At 40.8% G+C, this 23030-nt stretch overlaps 2 protein-coding genes across 2 annotated transcripts; both read left to right on the plus strand.

Annotated features, from left to right (window-relative positions):
* Positions 1-242: 242 nt before the first annotated feature.
* Positions 243-4677, plus strand: LOC107190500. The gene is made up of 3 exons (XM_015579309.1): positions 243-597; positions 1052-1194; positions 4449-4677. The coding sequence occupies exons 1-3, from the start codon at positions 334-336 to the stop codon at positions 4675-4677; spliced, it is 636 nt and encodes a 211-aa protein (XP_015434795.1). The 5' UTR covers positions 243-333.
* An 8933-nt stretch (positions 4678-13610) lies between these two features.
* On the plus strand, positions 13611-20114 carry LOC107190565. Its single transcript, XM_015579387.1, has 6 exons — positions 13611-15253; positions 17648-17850; positions 18189-18536; positions 19105-19107; positions 19349-19429; positions 19727-20114. Exons 1-6 carry the CDS (start codon positions 13618-13620, stop codon positions 19925-19927), a joined length of 2472 nt encoding a protein of 823 aa, XP_015434873.1. The 5' UTR covers positions 13611-13617; the 3' UTR covers positions 19928-20114.
* Positions 20115-23030: the final 2916 nt, after the last annotated feature.

Here is a 23030-nt window from a genome sequence, read left to right on the forward strand (position 1 = left end):
ATTGAATACTAGTCATTTTCATCTCTCCAGAAACAAACATATTTCCGTGTGATCTCTGTATCCATCGTAAATGAAACCTGAAGAGGCAAATTGTGACGGTTTCGATGGACTAGAACATACACAGAAAGAACAATAATCCATCCAAGGAACAGAGTCTTCGAGCAGAAAACAAAGGGTAGATTTCATCTACTCACTTCCTCAGACTTTCATCGTTAATGAAGTGATACTATCGATCAAGCGAGCCCACTGACCAGATAAGTTTTCATTCAAGAATTTCAATTTCCACGAGGATTGCGTGAATTTGTGTGATCGAAAAGAAAGTCCGCAGCGAAGATGTCGAGTTCACCGGGTGCCCGAAAGGCGCCTCCAAGGCCGAAGATTCAGCTTCCGTTACCGGGACAATATTATCCGCAAACGTATGTGCCGACACCGTACGGTCAGACCCCCATACCGATGACGCCCGTTTCCGGTCAGCCTCAGGTGATCTACTCGAATCGGGCCAGCGAGTTTGTCTTTAGCCAATTCAAGGGTATCAAGGACCTGACCAAATCTGGATTGAGCGTCGGGGAGAAGAGCGCGTTCTGGCTGTACGAGAAGGTCCGCCGATAATAATTCTTATATGGATCATTTCACATGAAATCAGGGACTTCTACCGAAATTTAAATTACCCGTATTATACCGGTATTTTCGTTTGTACCTTCGCCCTATATAATTCTATATACGCCCTACCCTTATAGAAATCGAAAAAATACCGGTATTTATTTCGGTTCTCGGTAATATATCGATTTTGGTGTAGCTTTGATGGCATAATACCGGTATCAAAATCATACCGGTTTAAGTCCCTGCATGAAATCGGACACTTTTTGGAGTAACATATCAACCAAGTTTCATCGAAATTCAACATGTTACTGCAAAAGGTGTCCCGTTGCGTATAATAATAATAATAATAATAATAATAATAATAATAATAATAATTAATATTTTCTTTATATTATAATTTATCCGTAAATCTCGTAAAATCGCTGACGCGTTCACGACTTTTTCTGCGTAGGTCAGTTCCTGGAGCAAACGGTGGTTCACGCACATTTTCTTATTTGTTGTCGTGCTTTTGTACAGTATCGGGGGCGCGATGATCTTCGTCACGATCGAGGGAACGCACGAGGACGCGGCGCACACGAACATAAGACGCGAGAGGTGGGTGTTGAATTTAAATTAATTTCTACACTGCCCGGTTGAAAGTTTCTCACTCAAGAAATTCGAGTAGCTCTGATTAGGAAACTTTTCGTCGGCCAATTGAACGTGTTTCGTGATGGTTGACGATGGTAATGGAGTGTTGAACTTAATTAATTTCTGCATTGCCGGTTGTAAGTTTCGGATTTCACTCGGTGAAAATCAAAGGCTATGAAGATTGTTTAACCAATAAACTCGAGTAGTGGTAATTAGGAAACTTTTGAACGGCCAATTGAATGTGTGGTGGTTGACGATGTTGGTGAGGAATATCGAATTTTTCTTTGGTAAAAGTGGATTTCGAGGATCAGAGAGGATCATAGAAAATTAGAATTTTCTGATTGTTTATCGAAGGAAGTAAAATACAAGGGGAAATTTAATTTTCTTAGATCAATGTGCTAGGTTCACTTGAGATCGTGTTCAGAAAAGGTTAGTAACGATTCGTTAGGTTTGATACGAAGTATATAGGAGAAGTTATCTTCTCATTGGTCAGTCCATTGGCGATTCAATTTCACTCGATGGGAGATATTATTGGTTTATTCTTTCCATCAGTGGGCAGTCACGATATCGCGCGTTTCTGACCTTCGTCTCAAGGAAAATTGCTTTCGAAGGGTAGGTACAAACACGGCCGCTGAATATTACATCGGTCGTGTGCGCGGGGCAGATCAACACCGGGTGGAAAATGTGGGGCAATCGAACGCGTATTAAAACGAACACGGAGATCCAGCGAGTCCTACGATACACACAGAGTTTCACTTGTGCAATTTTCATCAATATGCAATTAACCACGGGACCCTAGTCTATCAATAATATTCGAGAGCTCTGTCTTTTAAAATTAATCAACGATCTCTGTTTTCACGGGCTTTACGTTCATTAATCGTTCGGAATATGAATCGAGCAGTTGTAATTTCTGATTACATATTTGAGAATAGTTAATTCTATCGATTGTCAAGTGTAATATGGGAATTTATTGGAGTGGAAAATTTATTTATCGATTATTCAACTTAAGTTTCAATCAATTTCAACTTATATTTATGTGATACTTGCTAATTATTGGGATTTATTCGTTAAAATTTATTTTAGAATTGTGTGTTATAGTTAGAAGAGTGCTCTGTTCAACTACTTTACTTCATAATTGAAGTGTTCCAATTTGAAAAGCAGTATTGAAACAAATGTTTTTCATTAATTCCGATCGGTCACAAGAGGGATCCGTGTTTACAAGTAGCAATGTGTACGTTCCAACTGCTAACTAGTCAGAATCCTAATCTGATGATGCCGCGGACTTTTTCCGACACGCGAGCCAGTTTCAAGTCGTCGCGATAAAGTTTCACACATAACATCCGGCTTGCTTGTAACTACAGCGTACACGATACTATGCACGTAGGATCGGATATATATTAACAAAAACCTTCGTGAAACCGTGCCACAACCACATACTTATATATACAATAGAAGTACACGTCGAACGTTGTCGCCATTTTGCACGGAAACCGTTGGTCACAGGTTACGCTAGCTTTCCCACATTCCATTCAGTGCAATATAACTATTTTCTTAATTGGACATTAAAAAATATATAAAAACAAAGCCAACGAATAATATAAACAATATAATTTTTGAACTCCGAAATTATGATTGCATATAGTAACACAGAAGTTTGTTCACGAAAGGCAATCGCTTCTATTTGACCAAATTATTTACCAAAATGTAAATTTTATTTCAAAATTAACAAAAATTCATTACAGAAGGATAATAAAAGTTTTGTGAACAAATGTGTGAATCATTGTAGTTCACGAAAAATTCATTAAATAAGTAAAACTTGAAACATATATTACTTCCATCAAGTATTTCTCTTGTAGAGTATATTTTTCATGTAAACTGTAAAATTATACGCCTATTACATACGCGATGACTGTCTCACATGAGAAATCGGTCTGTCAGATAGTTCAAGTGACGCTGGTAGTGGACGCAAGTGTTCCCATTCTCGCGATGAAAAAACAAAGCGCAAATTAATGCTGCCATCAACGTCAACCCTTTCCTTGACTCGCTCCACTGCCGCCGCGATTTCGCTGTTTAAAAGCCGGATCGATTTTTCCGCAATCTTCGCGACTGGATCGATCGACCTTAGGACGAAGGTCAGCAGGGGTTCCACGATTTATCAGAAAATTAGCCGTGTGGCGTGACCGATTCGATAAGAAAGGGTCCACACACGCCCCATGGTCGAGGAACGTTCACCTTGGCAATGAGCGTGCCTCTAATTCACGTGAAATCGTTTTCTCTGCCTCGGGGTACCATAGATCGTGCGCTTTAGCGTCGTTGTAATCGTAAATGGCCGGTGTTAATTGAATAAAAAAGTTGGCACGAGCGTTAGAAGGGTAGCTGAACAGAGAACGATCGAAGTGAAGGAGATTATTCACGTTTGTCCATGGAGGATCAGGGTTCATTCAGATTCAAAATGTATGTTAGGTGTACCAGTGAGAGATTTATTATTTTTTCACGACATTTGTACTGGTGTCTATGGAAGTCAAGGATATAAATTGTACAATATAGATTCTATAATATTATAATTTGATTTTCTACCTTTTTATTATTACGTAGTTGTCTCTTTATAGGGTAGACTGTAGACAGTGTAGACCCATCATTTCCTTGGACAGTCGAGTAGAAATATCTGTAACGAGATCAAACGGAGAACTATATTACAACCGTCGCCGACGGGCGGTCTAGATGGAACCAAGGTCCGTCTGACGACTACCCCATTCCTTCCAATAACTCAAAAGGAGACTCGTTGTCGCGACTGATCTGCAATCCTTTCTCTGTTAACGACCTGAAAAACCGGCAAGGCGAGAACGGATGGAACTGATCGGGTGTATTGCCATGAAATGGGAGAATTGTCTTATATATTTGAAATAGGAGAATTTTTTTATTATATCTTAAATATTTTTACGTAGAAACTTTTCGTCGTGACGATGCTTCCGTTTCGTAGTACCGACAGCAATTACATTAAACATAATTGGGTTCGATCTGGATTAGGGTTCAACATCATCGCAGAATTTTACGAATTGTCGAATATTACTGACTAGGAACTATCGGAAACGGCTAAATTCCAAAAATCAAGATACTTGTTTACCCTGACACAAAGTACAATTGTAATTCGACGATTCGAAGTATAATTGTTTCGAGTTCGAGGATCGATGTTAGGTAATTTAATTTTTGTTCCGTCGCAGGAACGAAACGCTGACGGTAATCAGAGAGCTTTGGAACGACGAGATATTGGCCTCGAATACGGAGCTCTGGGACGGCCGGGCGAGGAACGAATTGATGAAGTACGAGGAACATTTGTACGAGTTTTACAAAAGGGGGGTGACGGATCGGGGACAGAAAGTGTGGACCTTTTGGAACGCTGTATTCTACTGCGGCACCATATACACCACCATAGGTGAGTCAGAAAATTAAAAAACACATTAAAACCACCTTCGAACCCGATTCCAATAACAAATTCAAGGAATCGATATTAACACTTTGCTGGCGAGAGGGTTTTTCTGCTTGCAAATATATAAATTCAGATGTTCGAAAAATATTTAGAAACCACTACTTACAGACTCCTCTCGATTATTGTCCGGCTTGTTTTACACGATTATTGTCCAAGCGTTATCCCCACCACTGTCGCATACTTTGTTGCCCAGGCTCGGTTTCGGGCAAAAAGTAAATTTACGAGGGTCTGAAGCATTTCTTCCTATCAGATTATTGTCCCGGTGCGGACTCGATTTCGGGACGATAATCGAGAAGAATCTGTAACTTTTATATTTGTCAAACTTTACATATAGAAAAAGTTCTTATTTATGAAAGACGCACTACTACATGAATCGCCCTCAGCTTTTGTTTTTGAAAAGACGTATATCAAAGTGTTAATACGTTTAAAAAAAATGTGGTCCAATTCTCAGAATGTTTGGTTCGTCACGAACTATTACAAATTTCGATTGAACTGGGAGAATAGAATTCGAGATCAGAGGCTTGACTCTACGAAGAGGGTGAATTGATTCAAGAAGATCGTGGAAAAGATGATTTCACTTTCAACGGGGGAATCGCGATCCCGTGTGTGCCGATGTATTTTTACTAATCTGACGTCATTCGGTGCCACGATCATCCTCCCCATCATTAAATCACGTAAAACTGCCTCCAGTGGGGTGTAATACGGTGCGAGGGGAGAAAAAAAGAATGAAAGAAAGAGGGAGCTGGGTCGGAACTTCGGTTTATGGCAGATATAAATTCACCGCGAAATCCACTGATTTATTTATCCACATCATCGTGATACATATGCGTTTGTTTTCATTTCCCCACTACCACCGCGCGCTCGCTAATCGATTCCGTGTTAAAGCACGACCGCGAAAGTATTGTTCCGTTTATTTGTCGAAAGCTGCAACGATCGCTAATAGTAGGTAGCTTCACTTGACAGAAACCAGGAAGGATTCGTTGGTCAGTCTGACTTTCTTTAGAGCCTTTTATCACTCCAAGTCCATCAGGAAATCCCATTTTTTCTGAGTAATCCCGAAGGATTATAGTGGATATTTTTAGACCATGACGATATCACACGAGAAAATACAGGAAGATGGCAGTAGTTCGTAGAAAAAATGGATTTATTCTTCTCCGGGATCGAGGGGCGACGGTAATCCGCCATCTTGGATATGCCTCAGTCGCTCTTAACCTCCGTATGTTCCGCCATATTGGTTTCTTAGGAGAAAAATAATATTGCACAGTACCGATTGTAATTGATTTCAGTTCATCTGTTACGGTAAATATTAATTTTTCTTGAAATTCTAATGAAAAATGCCACGCAACGTGATGGGGAAATATGGAATTGTTTCGAATTGGTTCGTATGTTTATACATTTTTCCTGTGTTTATATCGTTTATTTGAGTATCGATAACTGGGAAACGATTTTTATTGTTTTCCTCTTCCATTATTGTTTTCCTATAGCTACAAGCTATCGGTTGATATGTATTTTCTATTTCAACACCTGTACGTGTAAAGTTAAAATGGCGGCAGGCGCCGTGGCACGAGCCGGGGAAATTGATTTATAACCGCGAACGTGCGAATGGAAGCTCGAAATTACCAAACGGATCTGTAATTCATGTGAAATGCATTGTCTACGAATTCGCGAGCACACGTCAATTGGAATTCATGGGAAAATTGCTGGGCGTGCCAAGGGTCGTATTTCTGTGTCTGTCTAGAAATAATGATTCTTATATAACTGCTCCTTATCTTCCATGTGTTTTCAATCAATGTAAAAACCACTGCTATTTATACATTTATTATCCGGTTATACAGGGTGTCCCACCTAACGTAAGCAGTTTCAATATCTCACTTGTTTAATAAGATACAATATTATAGTAATATAACATTTATAAGTATATTTTAATCAAATGCGCCTGAGAAATGAAAGGAATATTTCTTCTTTGGCTTGGGACACCCCGTGGAGGGACAAAGGAAAGGTTAAACAATGGGAAGAATAAATTTCGGTGAATGTTCTAAGAACACTCTGTACACGTGCCAGTCCTCAAATAATTCTTGCAGCTCGGTCCATAAGCTACCTAGAGACACGAACGTTAAGAATCATCCGTGACTCGCTCCAATCGCGACCTAGATAGGGACAAGTGTTCCCGATGAACTGGCGGCTGATCCTTTTCCATGCTTTTCCCTGCTCGTCTGTTTGGATCCATCTCGATGCAACAACGCCTCCCAAAGCTGCAGTTGTTCCCAATACCATTAAGTTGATTTATACAGAGGGGACGAACGTGAAAGCCTGCGGAGGCACTCTGGTATTTACACGAACGGCGTCTCGAAATCACCCCGTGCTTCCCCGATTGGCGGCGGCGCGTAAACCTACCGGGAGTATCGAAGTCGATAAAAGCTGCTGCGGAAACAAACTGCGAGAGAAAAAAAAGGAGGAAGACCTCGAGCGAGACGATTTCACTTTGGTATCGACCGAATGGAATTTCCATTCGCCTCTTTCTTTTTTTTCGTTTTATCGTCACGTATTTACGAGAACGATCTGCTTTTTTTTACGTGAAAACGTTGAACCAAGTTTACGTGCAGTATAATACAACGTTAATTTGTCCTTTTTTTTAGAAGGGAGAGCTTTTTGGATATTTAGCCTTTGTCGAAAGCTAGGGGTTCTGTAAGAATGGCGCTGTCTCGATGATAAAAGGAATTCCAAGCCATCGAGGCGAAGATCCGGGAAATAATCCTGTTTTACGACAATAAAGTCTGATTGCCCGTGGGAATGGATCTTCTTGGTGTAGACGTGTTTCTGCCCGACTGTCGAGAAAATGTGCCCACGCATACTATTTCGAGTGGCAGACATTACGTAACGAAAAGGAGAGGAATCGTGGGTGATGCTCGTGGGTGGATTAGGCGCCATGCTTTTCGAAATCTCGACTATTCACGAAATTCTCAGGATCTTTTTTTTCGGAACACACTTCGGGACCAGAAGCCCACTTCGTTTTTACGAAGCCGTTCTGGAAATACGTTAGACTCATAACAAACATTCGTAGATTCTAAAATTTATAGGCTGTATCTTCGTTCGAAAAAGAGAAATATTTTTCGCTATGGAAATTATCGCAATGACTTCGTGGATGCATTGGTACCTCTAGTACTTCACACTCGTTGAAATCACCAATTTAGATATAGTATTTATAACGACCCATATTCTTCGAGATTGTCGATTATGTTAATCGAGCTTCGTGATGCATTATCCTCGTACTGTTGGCGGTTTGATTCACTACAAAATATTTCTGCCTGTTAATTTAGACGGAATGTTCAATTAGAAACTTCAATGGGACAATGGGACAGTCGTTAGAGCAGCATTGCAGAAACTGGCGACGTTCTATTATTTACGGGAAAGTAGAGCGCAGTAGTAATTAAACCTAACGTTTACTGTATTATAAGACACAATACTAAAAGACGAGGTCTTTATGGCAATATTAGATAATTATTACAGTTATCAATTACTATTGTATATAATTATGACTTGTAAAAGGTGGGACACAGTGATAGGCAGTTATAAAACACAACCCCAAGCGACAGTGTGAAACATAAGTAAGGAAAAGCAAGCAAAAATAAAGTAAACTAAATTGAAGGAAATACAAGTAATAGGAATAAAATACTTAACTCGCCAGATTACGTACCAAACTAGGTATCTTATTTCAAAATTAAGAAATATTTACCATGGAAGCATGGTAAAAAGTAAAAATCACTAGGATACATAAATGGAAATAACATAGAAATTGTTACACTTGATTACAATTTGGAAAGTATATGAATGAACACCTGAGTCACTGTAAAGTTAAGGGAGAGACAGTAGAGCGATCAAGTGGAAAAAGCAAGTATATAAGAAGACAGCACGAACTTTTACCGATTCACAGGATCAACGAATCTATCTACCATATACCAAAGAAATATTCTGAATAATTCACTGTCGGATAAGTGTCATTATAAAAATGAGATATTCCACCACGAACGAATAAAAATGGGATTAATACGGGCTGACATTATTCAGCGAATACATTTCAATGAAAATCACTGAACGTGGTCGCTTTGTTCGTCGCATAAAGATCGACCCTTCGTTAATTGTGTCGGTTCGCGAACGATGAATACCGAGGAAACAACGAGATATGTTCATGGAATGATCGTGGCAGGGTATCACACGACAGAATGATCTTGCTTTGAGTGAATTCAATTACCAAGCAGCCTGTGAAGCGCTTGCCCATCGGCGTCACGTTGTTTCACAGTCGATTCGACCATCTATAACGTGGCGGTGTGATTTATCACGCATTCGCGATTTTCAATCGTCGTTGTTACTACACTGGGAATTTCCTTTATTTACAACATTTGTAACAGTTCGGGTCTATTACAGTTTCTTATTTTAGTTTTCACTGAACAGATTCTTCAGTAGAATTCCACTTTTTCTGTATAGGTTTGTAAAAATCAGGAACTCATCGAGATAGGAGCTAAAATAATTTATTTTTTTTATAAATAAATTAAACAGATCATAGTTTGACTCTAGTTCCGGTAAATTAATCCCGGAAAATCTATATCTACGTAAACATCCGTAGTTTAGTTATGACTCATTATAAAACAATCTTAAGAGGAATAAGAAATATCTGTTGAATTTCTAGTGAAACATTTATTGCATTTTGTACATCGAACTATACTATAAATACATAAAAATCCGTAGTGTACAGTTGTCATATACATTTCATACGACACTCGGAATGAATAAGGTAGCATCGGTATGCCAGAAAAGACTCCCGATGGAATTCAAAATGGCGGACAGTCCGCGCGCGACTGGTCAAACGATATTTAATAATTCTTTGAAGTTTCCGGGTCGAGGATAACAAAGAATTTTTCCTATTTCTTCTCGTGAAAATAGAAACGTTTCGTTTTATTCGTGCTGGCAAAATAATGGACATGTTATTTTTAAGCTGCATCCATATGTAACATTCGAGCGACGAGAATTCATTCTTCGTTCGTCGGTTTTCTACCTGATATTCACAGAGACAACCAGAAAATTATCTCCCAGCCGTGTCAGAAACTTGGACACGAGTAATTTTCGCGAGGAAACGGTAAAGTACCATTTCCCGTCTTAAATTTCATTACGTAAAACCATTCGAACGACAATGTAACCCCGTTTGTTGCAATGAACGCGCGCCGGCTGGATGCTCTAGCGACTGATTGCTGGCAGTGGACGACTGCGGAGCTAAAAATATGTCACCATATGCAAATTCAATTTATGATGCAACGCTGTGGTATATTTTTCGGGACGACGTAATGTATCTTCATGCAGTTCAGTTTTACCCGGTTTATATTACAGTTATGGTTCTCGAAAGTTAAAATTTAATTTTGGTAATGGCCACAGAATCCTCTGAATTGTTTCTGAATAATATGACAGATGTTGTTTCATATGAGTGTAATCAGTATCGAGATTCTCATGGGTTAGAATCGACCTGGGTCACAGATTTGTGTGGTACCGTTACGAACCCAGTTCCTGACCACCTAAGAGTAAATATCGTTTTTTTAACGTATAAGTAGAAATATTAACTAAATCCATAAGATTGTTAAACTGTAATTTAATTTTTAAAGTGAGAAATGCAAAGGGAGCAATTTCTGATTACCTAAATCATATATCTGTATGACACTCTGAACTGTCAAATTTTACGAATAAATGTCGAAATAGTTCATAAATATTTAGTAATTTTTCAGAAAAAACATTTGTATCTATACATGATCTGGAATTTGGTTCTGATCAGAGGTATCTAATTGGGTTCTGATCAGTCATTTGAGGGTCGAACCGTTCAATGTGGAGGATAATGAATCTAATTTAAAGAGAGAATGTAATTACCCATTGACGTGTTTTTTGGACATGCGTTTTGGTAGCTTTCCAAACATCCACGCGTATCTTCATTTTCACGTACGGTAATATGTAATTGCTGATCCAATTTATGTCCCATATGGACGCTTTATTTTACTGTTTAATCAAGACATCATTAAACAACAGAAATAAATTTCATAAACATTTCCGCTGGATTATAAATTCTCTCGTGAAAGCGGGTCGAGGGAATACATTACATACACAGACACAGGGATCCATAATGCGGAAATATCATCACGAGCAGCTTATCAATTAAAAGTACGAACTCCAATAACGATTCGCCCGCAGCGTCCTTTCAATCGTTCGCCATTCCAATCGTCCTTTTCTTTCATATCGTTCCCGTGAAAAATTCCATAAATTGATCGTCGAATACGCCCGACTTCAGTTTTCTGACTCGGAGCGTGTTGCATTCGGGACGTTCTTCTTCATGCATGAAAACCAAGGGTTCATCTTCCAGAAGAACGTCCTCAGGTTTGAAATTCTCAACGTTTCTCGACTGTTCCATTCTAGATTTCAATCTTCGGAGTTTCCACTCGATGCCATCCACAGTTAATTTCGTTGCACAGAAAATTGTCCTCCACCGGAAGTCGACGCAGCAGATTTCAAACCTTTGGCGAGAGAGCGTTAATTCTCGAGTCTCCCTTGTAAATCGCGAAACTTTTCCACCTGGCTGTTTTATCCACGTAGGAACGGATTTAATGAGCCGTTGAATGCTCATTATTGATTTTAGTTTCTTCACTTTGTTTATCACGCGACGAAAGTTCGCCACGACTTCACGGTACTCTCGTAATTCTTGTTTCCCGCTACTAACTTTTCTCCACTTATTTTCCCCACTACACATTTAGTCTTATATTCTTGTTTAGTTCCTTCCGAGAATCGCGTACGACCTGGAATATAAACGAGGAATTCGACGAAGAATGCTTCAGAGCGATTATGCTGCTTCTAGTTTTCGTTCGTTTTGTTTTCTAACCACAGAGCTCGATCACGGGGGGCGGAAAATTGGTAGGAAGAGAAAATTGAAATCGATAAGAACTAACAAGAAAGCACAGCTTTTCGAAAAAGCGGTAAAAAAAGTAGGTAATATTCAGTATTAAAATAAATTATTTTTAAATCACTCTGTACTATTATAAGTGGATTAGCTATGATTGGTATAGAACACGAGTTATGTGATGAAATATCTAAAGAAATTGTAAAACAATTTGCTGAAACAAAATGCAGAAGATTTCTTCTAAAGTTAAAAATGTTTTTAAAACTTTTTTTAATGTATTTTTCGATTTTTATTTTTAAAATAATTGTTTGCAATTAATTGTAAAGGGTGGCAAGAATATTTCTTGAGAAAGAACTAGATCGGGCCCTGTCCAAAGAACGATGTACATATTACCATTTCTCCAGAGCGGAAGTTCGCAACGCTCTACTATGTTCTCGCTCCGGCGGACAGATACATTGTCCGTAAATTGAGAATACGCGTCGCGTGGGTGCAATTTCTAATACAACGAGTCTCGATTCGCCGACCTGGCAATTTCCCTTTGTTTCCATCCTACTCCCCACCGAGCGCATCACTAGGCCGAGATTCTTCTTCGTTTTCAGTCGCTCTGGAACGCTTTGTGACAACTTTCATTGGTCCACAAAAACAAAGGGTTTTCCAGTCGAAAAAAAACGAGTAATATATAACCTGTATCATCTCTGATCGAAATTCTAATCACGCAGAATCTTAAAGTTTTAAGATAAGCAATAGTCGAAATTGGGACATTAATTGATACGTTCTATACGATAAGCCTGTCATATAGTCTAACTAATCTGCCAGCGGCTCAGCGCGATAAATCCTAGACCATACATAATCCGTACCACAGCGACTCAGAGCGTTCAACGCGTTTACACGACAGTGTTACCCCGAGAAATAATAACACCACGAATTCGTTTAATGCTGTTTTATTACACTTGTACAGTAAATCCTTGATGAGTGTTCGGAGACTCCTCGGCACTGAACATTCAATATTTCATAAACTAATGGCCATATACGATTGAAACAAATATCAGTAGCTTCAGAATCCCAACCTCTATCACTCTGTTAAACCAATATACTCCGTTCCACGAGAGTAGGGACCTCTTCTGTACAACATGTCCCAACCGTCCCATCTGTGTTCTCCACAGCGACCTGGTGAATGGGTCAATTGCCAGATAAGGACCCGCCTTACTCCTAGAGGGACCTATTGATAATAGATAAAACCTTGCAAGGTATATACCATATACGTGGGCCTGGGTCAGGTTTAGTTAGGGACCTAATCCAGACCTAGTGAATGGCTCAATTGCCAGATAGGGATCCGCCTTACTCCTAGAGGGACCTATTGATAATAGATAAAACCTTGCAAGGTGTGTATACGTGGGTCCCACTGCATGCAGTGAAGACAGACCCAATCCTTAATGAAAGTAGAAGTCAACTTCGCAAAATCTACGAAGTCCTAACCCTTCTCTCCTAGGTTCAAAGTCCTTTCACCCGTGGAACGGAGTTTAAGCCTGGACTCTCTAGGGAACGGCTGCGACTGCAGGTCCCGCCGACACGGAATACCGTGGCGTAGACGGGGTTGCGGTAGCTGCAGGCGCGTCACCGCGACGCCCCCGAAAGGCCTCTTGGTGCGTGGTGTGTGCGCGCGCGATTCGCTCGATACCCGCTGCGGCAAAACCCATCTGGTGGTCCCTGCTCGTGTTGGTAGCAAGAAAGAGAGGAACTCGGGTGGCGACGACAACGAGAACTGGTGGTGGTGGTGGGAGCAGCCTGTTTTATTTCTGTCTCTCGATGCGCCTCTGCACCGGGGCCAGGAAAGACGACACACCACGCAAATCGTCTCGTGTTCTCCAACCGTCAGCCGTGGCGGCTGATGATCATCGGTTCTTGCCTCGCGTAGAGATCAGTTTTCTCGATTTTTCGGTTCCTATCGGTGACAGAGGTGCGATCGTTGTTCCTTTAAATGGAGGACAGTTACACGGTGCACAGACGCCGTAAGGCGGCTGCGAGGAGACGCGAGAAAACACCTGATCCGTCGTCGAGGAACCAGCTGGTGGAGACCTCGGACGACGACGGGGAGGCGAGACGCGCCAGAATGGAGAAAATGGCGGACGACGCCGAGCAGGAGGAGAAGGAACTGAAGATAAAACGGGACGAGCTGCTGGAAGAGGGGAAAAGGAAAGAGGATGAGGAATTGAAGAGGAAGAGGGAGGAGAAGAGGATATCTACGAATATGGAGAAGGAGAAAAGTCCTGGGAGATTACAAGCACGTGAGAATGACGCTGTTGAAACTGCGACTTCGTCGGTAAGGAAGAACGAAGCTTTAGTTACCGACGAAACATCGAAGGATACGCAACGGGAGACTCTTCCGAGGTCCAAGGAGATTGACACGGAGCAACCGGCGGTGCCGAGGAGGGTGGAACGAAGGCTGAAGAAGAAGTCGAGGGAGAGGGTGGAGAGACACGGTCAGTCGAGCGACTCCAGTGATCTGGACGAGAAGCTGGAGAAACACTCGAGGAGGACCAAGTCACCAGAAGGAAGTAAAGTCAGAGTGAAGAAGCCCAGTGCGAAAAGAAGCTCTGGTGAACCCGAGGCGAAGAAGGACGCCATTGAAAGACCACCCAGGGAGAAGAGGTCCAGTAAACAAATGCTCGAGGAAGCAGAGGGACAGCCCAGGCCGGAGAGGAGGCGTTCCATCAGGCACAGCCAAACGGACGACACCGATGAGGATCCAAAGATGAGGAAAAGTGAGACCTTTCCCAGACAGACGAAAGAGGAGGTGGTTATGAAGAGATCCTCGACGGACGTGAAGAAGCAGATAATACCATTGAGCAACGATTCTTTGATAGAGGACTTCGCGAAGGCTCAGAGGCAATACCTGAAAAGGGAGCAGAGTATTCTTGATCCTGACAACGCCGACGTGTTCGAGGATGCTCAGGAGGAGACGATGCTTAGACGACGGAAGTTCAGTGTGCCTTTGGCTGAAGGTGAACAAGAGGGAATTGAAGAGTCGATAGAGAAGATGAATATGCTAGAGGAGAAGAAATCTTGGTTCTCGTGGTTACCATTCTTCCGTAAGAAGGGGAAAGAGAAGGACGAGAAAAGTGAAGTAATTGAACCGACGAAATCAAAGAAGGTCGAACCGGAAGTGGCTGCACAGATGGCAGAGAAAGTGACCTTCATGGACTTCCTCAGGGCTCTGGGAGACGTGGTCTCCGAGTTCAAGGCGTTTGTGGATCAGAACCCAAAGGAGGTTCGTATAATGAGGGGGCTGCGAAACAGTTGCCTGTCCCAATTGCTTCTCGTGATCATTTACTGCGGTCTCGGCGCGTTCGTCTTCCGGTTCACCGAGGGTGCCTTCGAGACGTTCTACAAGTGCGGCGTGAAGAGGGTGAAGAGAGACTTCTTGGACAGTTTGTGGAACTACAGTCACAATATGAAGGAGGACGACTGGAAGAGCATGGCCAGGAAGAAGCTGATGGAGTTCGAGGAACAATTGCACACCGCCCACGAGGCTGGCCTGCACTCCTATAGCGGGCAGAGAAGCTGGACCTTCCTGAACGCTGTCGTGTATTGTTTGACAGTAATCACGACGATCGGTGAGGGCAAGGATTATTCCAGACCTGGATATTCTTTTGATAAAATCAATTTTCATTGAATTCTCGAACAATAAAATTTAAGAGCGAGAAGATAACGTTTGGTTAGATGGAAATTTTGTACAGGGTTCATAACTTCTGGGGTAGATAGTACTTGTCTAATGATGAAAAAAAAAAATCCTAATAAACATGGGTCGAGGAATTAATATTTTCGAAGTTATAAACAATTTTTTGTTTCGGTTAAAATGACTTTCTCGTTTTTGAGATTAATACTGATATGTAGTGCATTGACGTTGAGTACTGACAGTACTATAGACAGCGTCTGCTTCACATTAGCGTAACTTGTTCGGGGAGAACGCCTATAAATGTTCGGGTACCATCTTCAATACACCTGCACAGACTGAATGCTAACTATACAAAGTTGAAAATCAGAGGAACAAATTCCAAATTTCAACTTTCTGTTGGACACTCTAACAAAAATCTTTCGAAGATAATATTAGAATAATCTAATTCCTCGATCGATGTTTAATGGAACTGACGATATATTTTCAAAAATATATACAGATAATCGTCAGGTTAAAGGTTGGTACTATACGATTCCCTTCGGTTGAAAGTTTTTTACACGCGTTTAACCAGTTAAGTGTGTTTGACGTGTATACACGTCGAACCAAATCTTTATTACGGTGCGTTCGACGTGTATACACGTCGTGAGAAATAAAAAATTACCATTGACTATAAAATCTCTAAATTTTAATGAAATCCAATAAGAATATTATTTGATGGAATGTTTCCTTTATATTACCAATAGAACTGCTGAGTATTTTATACAGAGGGGGTGGTGGGATGATAAATAAAAATGAAGTTCTTCCTCGTTTTTCATAAAACTTATAATAGGACCATTTTGCCCTGCGTTCGACGTGTATACACGTCATAGCCTGATTTTAATTCCGCACACGGTGGAGGGTTTTTAAAACTAAATTCCACGCTTAACTGGTTAAAAACGACATTTCTCTCCTAGGGCCAAACTGGGCGAGGGAAACTTCTCTGACCAGATTGACCGTAGTCAGTTTTTCCGGAGCGATACGTTTGTCAGGAAAAACCGTGTACCAGAGTCCCGTATTGATTTTCTAAAGGGAGGAATATAGTCGCGATACCAGTGTATGGTACCGGTGTCGAAATTTAGTGCGCACGCGTTGTCGAATGCGAGGGAAAATGGGCTGGAAAAATCTGCGATGTTGAACTTATGGTTATTCATCCATAACGAACACTACGAATTCTATGGTGTCGAAGCCTAAAGCTTCCTGGACTCGCCTCATTTTTCAGTGCGTAATGACTGCTGCTAGTCTCTCACACCGATTTTTAAATGCTCGAAATATGGTATTTATGCCGTATAAGTTTCATATAACAGATTTTTAATATTTATTCAGAATTATTATCGAATAAAAAAATTTATTATTTAGATAAATAGTTTCGAATAACAAATAAAAGATACGAAAAAGGTATTTCGTCATTTGCAATTGATTAAAAGTGGTAATTTCAATTTTTATAATAAAATAATATTTCTTTTTGAATGAGTAAACACTTGGCAAAAAGTTATTTAATCTCATGAAGTGTTTAAACGTCAGTATGACAATCTTAGATTAAAATTGTTCCCATCTCTGCTATGGACGCGTGCGAAAAGTGTACACGTGGCTCCTGATGCGAACGTACGAACTATTTACATATGAAACCACAAGAAACGCCAGGGTGGGAGCGTCAACTGTTTGTAACAATCAAATGAATTCCGATTACGTCGGTCTGTAGGACAGACATGCAAGTCTAGGAAGGTTAATATTCAACTTTGGTAGCTCTAGATTCTAGATCCACGTGATATCCTCTTGATCTTTCCTAATTAAGCGCCTTTGACTCCTCTGAAAGCTCCTAATTATCCACTAATTGAATGAGCCACGCAAATCTCATTTCGTAAGGCTTCTTCCTGCTTCGGGACACACTATGGAATATTCAAACGACGTGATTAAATCGTCGATTACTATCAGAAATGAAACAAAACCGGGAACATTGCGACAGATCAAAGGGCTCGCAGTTATTGATCAATCGAGACCGGTAATTCCGTTCGATCGGTCGTTTCAATTACCATAGTTTACGCGACAGGAGCAATTCAATAGTGTTGTTTCGATCAATCGGACGGCCGTAACTCCGTTTGAAAGGAGGACGGGGCCGCTGTACGAGCAAACAACCGCCAAATTATGCCGGTAAAACGGCTAAAGTTAGACCGCGTGCCTCCGCATACTTAGCGACTCGAGGTTTATTTTCAGTCCCATTCAGGTGGAAGTGATCACAGCCCGTTGAAAAATTTACCAATGACTGACGTACGATTTTTTTTTTATCTTGCTTCAGGATACGGACACATATCGCCCAGCACAAACACCGGAAGAGCCATCACAATCGTGTACGCGATTTTCGGGATCCCGATGTTCTTGATTATATTGGCCGACTTCGGTAAATTGTTCACGCGGATCATAAAGTTCCTCTGGGCGTTCGTTAGAAGGCTTTACTACACAGGAAGCTGCCGGAAAGTCAGGCACACCGTGCCTGTACAGGTGAGCCTCGATCTACTGACGCACGAAACGATCGACTTGAATTCAGGATTTAATTTACAAACCATTAGGGATATGGGAATGACAGAATTTAATGGAAAATTTTATGTATTCACATACGAATAGTGAGGAACAATGTTTAATTTAATTTTTCTTTTTCTTTTGCATACACTATCATACATACCTACTTCAACCTTCACATCATTTTGAAAACCTTTTTTATTTTTAATATGTTTTGCAATTCAGGAGATAGTATAAATGCATAAAAAATCGTACTCTAGTCACGTATTTATCGTAAATAAAGTATATCCTGTGTTAAGTCGTGTAAAATTCTCTCGCAGGAAGTAATGAAAGGCGTGCAGCTCGTGTACGATTTCGCGACATTCAAGAGACCGTCGCAAATAAACCCCGAAGACATCGAAGAGATGCAAAAACAAGCCCAGCAATCGCAAACGGTCTTGAATCTAGACGGGAACGCGCCAGATACGCCTGGTACACCGGCGATGTCAACGTTCGCCATCGACGACGAGTTCAATCTACCGATTTCGGTGGCCATCTTCATCCTGTTGGGCTACATCTTCATCGGTGCCACCCTGTTTTGCGTGTCGGAGGGCTGGGGCTTCTTCGAGAGCTTCTACTTCGTCTTCATCTCGATGAGCACTATCGGCTTCGGCGATTACGTGCCAAAGGTGAAACAACCCCCGTAGTAATTTCTCGCAGAGCATCTTGAATTTTCGATTTTTCTCGACTCATATCTATTGGTTATATAAATCGGTATGCAGCAGTAGATCTTGCTGGGTACAATCGGTTTTATTACGAATCGGATGAATGAACTTGAAATATTCATACTGTTGATCACGAAAATAATCGCCCTGTTGTTCAGGAAGATTTGGTAAACACGATTGGAATTCTATCAAATTTTCGGGTGATGAATCGATAGAGGTTAGGGAAATATATGATACTTGATTGTTGGATGATTAGAAACCGACCATAGATTGTTCTTTACGAGTTAGACTTCGAGAAAGAAATTGGAATAATTGTAAGATTACTCTTTTTAAAAATTTCCGCATAAAATTGACGCCTAGGCAGATATTATTCGCGACCAACTGTACATCCATTTCGAACCTTCCGCCATTTTGATTTGCAATTAGCGTTCGCTTTGAGTTTGCTCGAAGCAGAAAAACCGTTGAGGGTCCCCCCCTACCGACGTGACGATTAACTTGTGTATCTTGCTTCTTTTTTCACGGTGGCGTTCAGATGGTAAGCTTTGAAGTATACCAAAAGTTCATCAACAAAACAGACAAAACAAAAACTATACGTAAAAATATACAATCACCGTTGTTATACACTGTATTTCGTACGTGCTTTTCGCATAAGTCTCACTCAGCACAGTTGCACGTGTATTCCTTAGTGAAATTACAAAAAAAAAAAAATTAAAACAACCGCCCCGATGACTGAATGACCCGGTGAAATTAACAGATTGATTGGTTCGTTGATCTAGCATCCCATATACATGATGTGTTCGATAATATACCTGGTGTTCGGGCTGGCTCTGACGTCCATGTGCATCAACGTGGTACAGGTACGCACAAAAAATCCTCCGACGACTGCACTATGTACAGAGTGTTCGAAAATTATATATCATAGCTACCACAGCGTTATTCTACATCTCTGGATCGGTGGAGATTTGCAAACGAAAGTCACCGCAAATTTTAATCATGACTTCAAGGTCAAGGTTAATTTTACAGTGATATTCTTTTGTAAATCTCCACTGATGTGGAGAACAACGCTATGGTAACCGTGACATATAATTTTCGAACACCCTGTACATAAGATTCGATCGAGAAGTACAGGAAGAATGTTTTTATTATCGTGACAGGTGATGCTGTCAGACTCGTTCAGGCAAGCGAGCCAGAAGATCGGCGCGACGATCGGATTCGCGATCGCCGAAGAGGATGGATCCGTGATTCCAGCCATACCACCGGCCGTAGAAGTCGCTGACGTTCACAGCCCCGTGAAAGAGTCCGAAAGCGCGGAGAAAATCGCGCCCAAGGCCAAGCAAGAAGATCTGGACGTGTAACCAATTTAATGCACAAAGTTCCACCGTCGTGCAAACAACAACGGAGAACGAATGATAACGTTTAGGCCTTAAAACGCAATCGTCCCCTCTCGCTTGATGGGCTAGACGTGCCCCAGTAATGGAATCCAGATCAAAAGTAAAAAACCGGACCGTTGTATTCGTAATACTGAAACCGACGCTTCTGAATCCCGACTATACACATATTTTCATAGTGATTTTCCGTCGAGTTACTATGGACGGAAAGATTCAGCTGGCTGCTTGAATTTCTCGCTGCTCGCAAGACACGCGGGAATAGGCTAAAGCTGCGTATATATTGAGACACGTGTAGCTTTTTTTACATTTGCTTTAAAAGAGAGCAAATGAAAGAGCTACCAAACACCGAAGCGGATAATACGACAGTAGACGAAAATTTGGTTTCCAGAAGATTATTCCCTGTTTCAGTAATATGCGCCTTATCGTATACGCAGCTTAAGGCCTCCGTAGCCTTCGTGAGGTCGCTGTAAGCGCGCCTGATACAGTAATTCCTATGGATCCGACGCGTAACCAGCTCTGGAGCGCTTTTCCTTGTCTGAGGTTCGTTCAACGTTTTGTCGATTTGATGTACGATGATTGGAAGCTGGTTGTCAGTTGCATAAGTAAGCTGGTGTCTCCCTGCAGCTCGACGAAGTTTGTACTTTGAAGATTATATGGACATTTCGTCTGAATCAGTCGAGCGAACGGTTCTGCAGAGGAATAATCAATTTGCACCGAGATATGGACTGGTAATCGTATGCTGACAAATCGAAATTCGATCGTTCAAAGTCGGCAATATTAGGAACGCATCAGGTTTGATTTAAACGAGTACCGTTTCTGGTTATTGTACACAAGCGCGGAACTGAACGAACGGTTGCTGTACAGCAGGGGTAACCTCGTGTTTCTTCGTTGTTTTAACGAAAGTGAAGAAATGATTCGTGTCGACGACAAGGAAGAAAGTATCGCGACTTCGCCAATGGCTCTTGCCAAACGCTTGCGGGCCAGACACAACACTTACGGTTTGTTTCTCGTTAGCTTAGTGTCCATCGACAATAAACCCACCGAAACTCGTGTTTTGTATATTTTGTAGATTGTGTCGCTGTCCGGGCCTATCATGTTCAATCTTCTTTTTTAAGTTGTTTTTATATTGTGTATCGTGAAAGCATCGCACAGACACGGCTGTTACGAGTGAATGTCCCACAAAGCTTAGCTTCCGGTCTATACGCCCTGTTTCCCGGAGACTGATAGATATTTTATTCGAATAATAAATAATAAGAACAATATGATAAATTTTTGTTGGGTTAACGTGCCCGAATAATAAGAATTCTAAACGGGGAATGATTGAGTGTTGTGTGATAAGTAGGCTTATTCGTAGTTTGTTAATCGAATGAAATATTAACCGTCTCTGCTCGAATGTTACGGTTCTAAGCGCATGATTTGATAGTTCAAGCGACCCTCCAGTTGCATCCGAGAGACATACGCGACGGGACGTGTATTTCCATAATGTAATACTAGTTAACAAAGTTTAAAAGAGTTTAGTTATTTGATCAATGAAAGATGTAGAGCTGAATGTTCTGTTTAGAAATAAACTGTCTCCTTTCCATCATGGATAAGTGGTCAGGAAGTAATATGATAATACGATTGGAGAAAATCGTAGATAGAAAGAAACGTTCATGGATGAAACTGGAGCGTTGAATGAGATTTCCGCCGCGAAAAGAGGAAGACAACTTGTGCCTTTGTAAGAATGAACTGTGTTAACTATTTAAATTTTATCAGAAATGATAGCGATCCCTTTACGCTGTTAAATTATAATAGAGGGGGAGGAAACCATATGACGCACACTCGTTGCTACTTAAGCAGCAGAAAAACTTCTTTCTTCCTATACTTGAAAGAACAAAAATGGAGAAAAAAAATAAGAAAAAGAGGCAAATTGCTTAGTGTCTATAAAATGTCTTTGCAATTTTACTACACTTTAGGAATTCATGTAAGAAGAATGAAAGACGGTTGAACTATTGATCACCGAAAACTTGTTATTATTACGATCATGATAACGATACTATTGTAAACTTTATTTACGAATAAATGTTTAAGACATGGGGATCCCTTCAATTGAATTCCACGTTTATTTTATGACTGGTAAAAGCTATTTTTACTTACATTCATCTTTTAAATTGAAAAGATGCATATTATTTGTTCCCGCCATAGATAATTAGATATACATACACGTATGTTATATGAACTCTCGATTACCGACAAAACTCATTATGAAACGTTTTCGCGTCTAGTTAAGAGTAATTGCTCATGGATGGCGCCACTTGTGGTTTCCAAAATCAAGAAAATCCTAATGTTTCAAAATTTGTCCCTGAAGACTTTTACCACCGACTAGGTATAGAATACACCTATCGTTCAATGCTTTTTTCTGCCCCACGTTCATAGGGCTACCTAGCCCTGTTACCATTTTAGTATCAATATCCGACGTTACCGATAAAGCATGAATTCTGAGTATTATTAGCACAAATGAAGTGTTATTTATTCCATTCATATTATGTGTATCTATATGATTTCACGAGAATAAAAATATCCGATGCTTCAGTTTAAGGTTAATAATTAATTACTCAAAGTAAATAATTTACTCAAATGTACATAGTAATACATATACATATCCATAAAAACAATATTAAACGCAATAACTTTTTTGTACGCGAAGAAAAACTAATATAGGTCCGTCGGGATTCGAACGCCAACGTCTTTTAAACTTGGGCTGTAGTAGTATCTGCAGAAACTGCCATGGTTGCTGGGGTTATTATCCAATTTGTTCACGGGAACACGCACAAGCGTCAGTCCCAATTCGACAGTTGCACGAGCAACATTCGACCGAGCCCGAGAGTTGTACGAGCAACAGCGATAAAGGATCACCTTTCAAATGTGTACTGACGCAAGCCATTTCAGTACCGTTCATTGTCCCGTAATCCACATGTAATAACAACAGATTGAATCCGGCAGAGGACTACTGCAAATTATTACACACGCCTATCGTATGCCACCGGTAATCAAAATTTCGGCGACAAACTTATGAAACCCTTACGAAGTT

This window comes from Dufourea novaeangliae, unplaced genomic scaffold (assembly GCF_001272555.1).
Source record: "Dufourea novaeangliae isolate 0120121106 unplaced genomic scaffold, ASM127255v1 scaffold187, whole genome shotgun sequence".
Classification (NCBI taxonomy): domain Eukaryota; kingdom Metazoa; phylum Arthropoda; class Insecta; order Hymenoptera; family Halictidae; genus Dufourea; species Dufourea novaeangliae.

Bases quoted from the DNA above. Each gene is read 5' to 3' on its own strand.
- LOC107190500 (XM_015579309.1), top strand. From the start codon at position 334: ATGTCGAGTTCACCGGGTGCCCGAAAGGCGCCTCCAAGGCCGAAGATT. The intron at 598-1,051 runs GTCCGCCGATAA...TTTTCTGCGTAG, and splicing joins CGTTCTGGCTGTACGAGAAG to GTCAGTTCCTGGAGCAAACG. The intron at 1,195-4,448 runs GTGGGTGTTGAA...GTTCCGTCGCAG, and splicing joins ACGAACATAAGACGCGAGAG to GAACGAAACGCTGACGGTAA.
- LOC107190565 (XM_015579387.1), top strand. From the start codon at position 13,618: ATGGAGGACAGTTACACGGTGCACAGACGCCGTAAGGCGGCTGCGAGG. The intron at 15,254-17,647 runs GTGAGGGCAAGG...ATCTTGCTTCAG, and splicing joins GACAGTAATCACGACGATCG to GATACGGACACATATCGCCC. The intron at 17,851-18,188 runs GTGAGCCTCGAT...ATTCTCTCGCAG, and splicing joins GGCACACCGTGCCTGTACAG to GAAGTAATGAAAGGCGTGCA.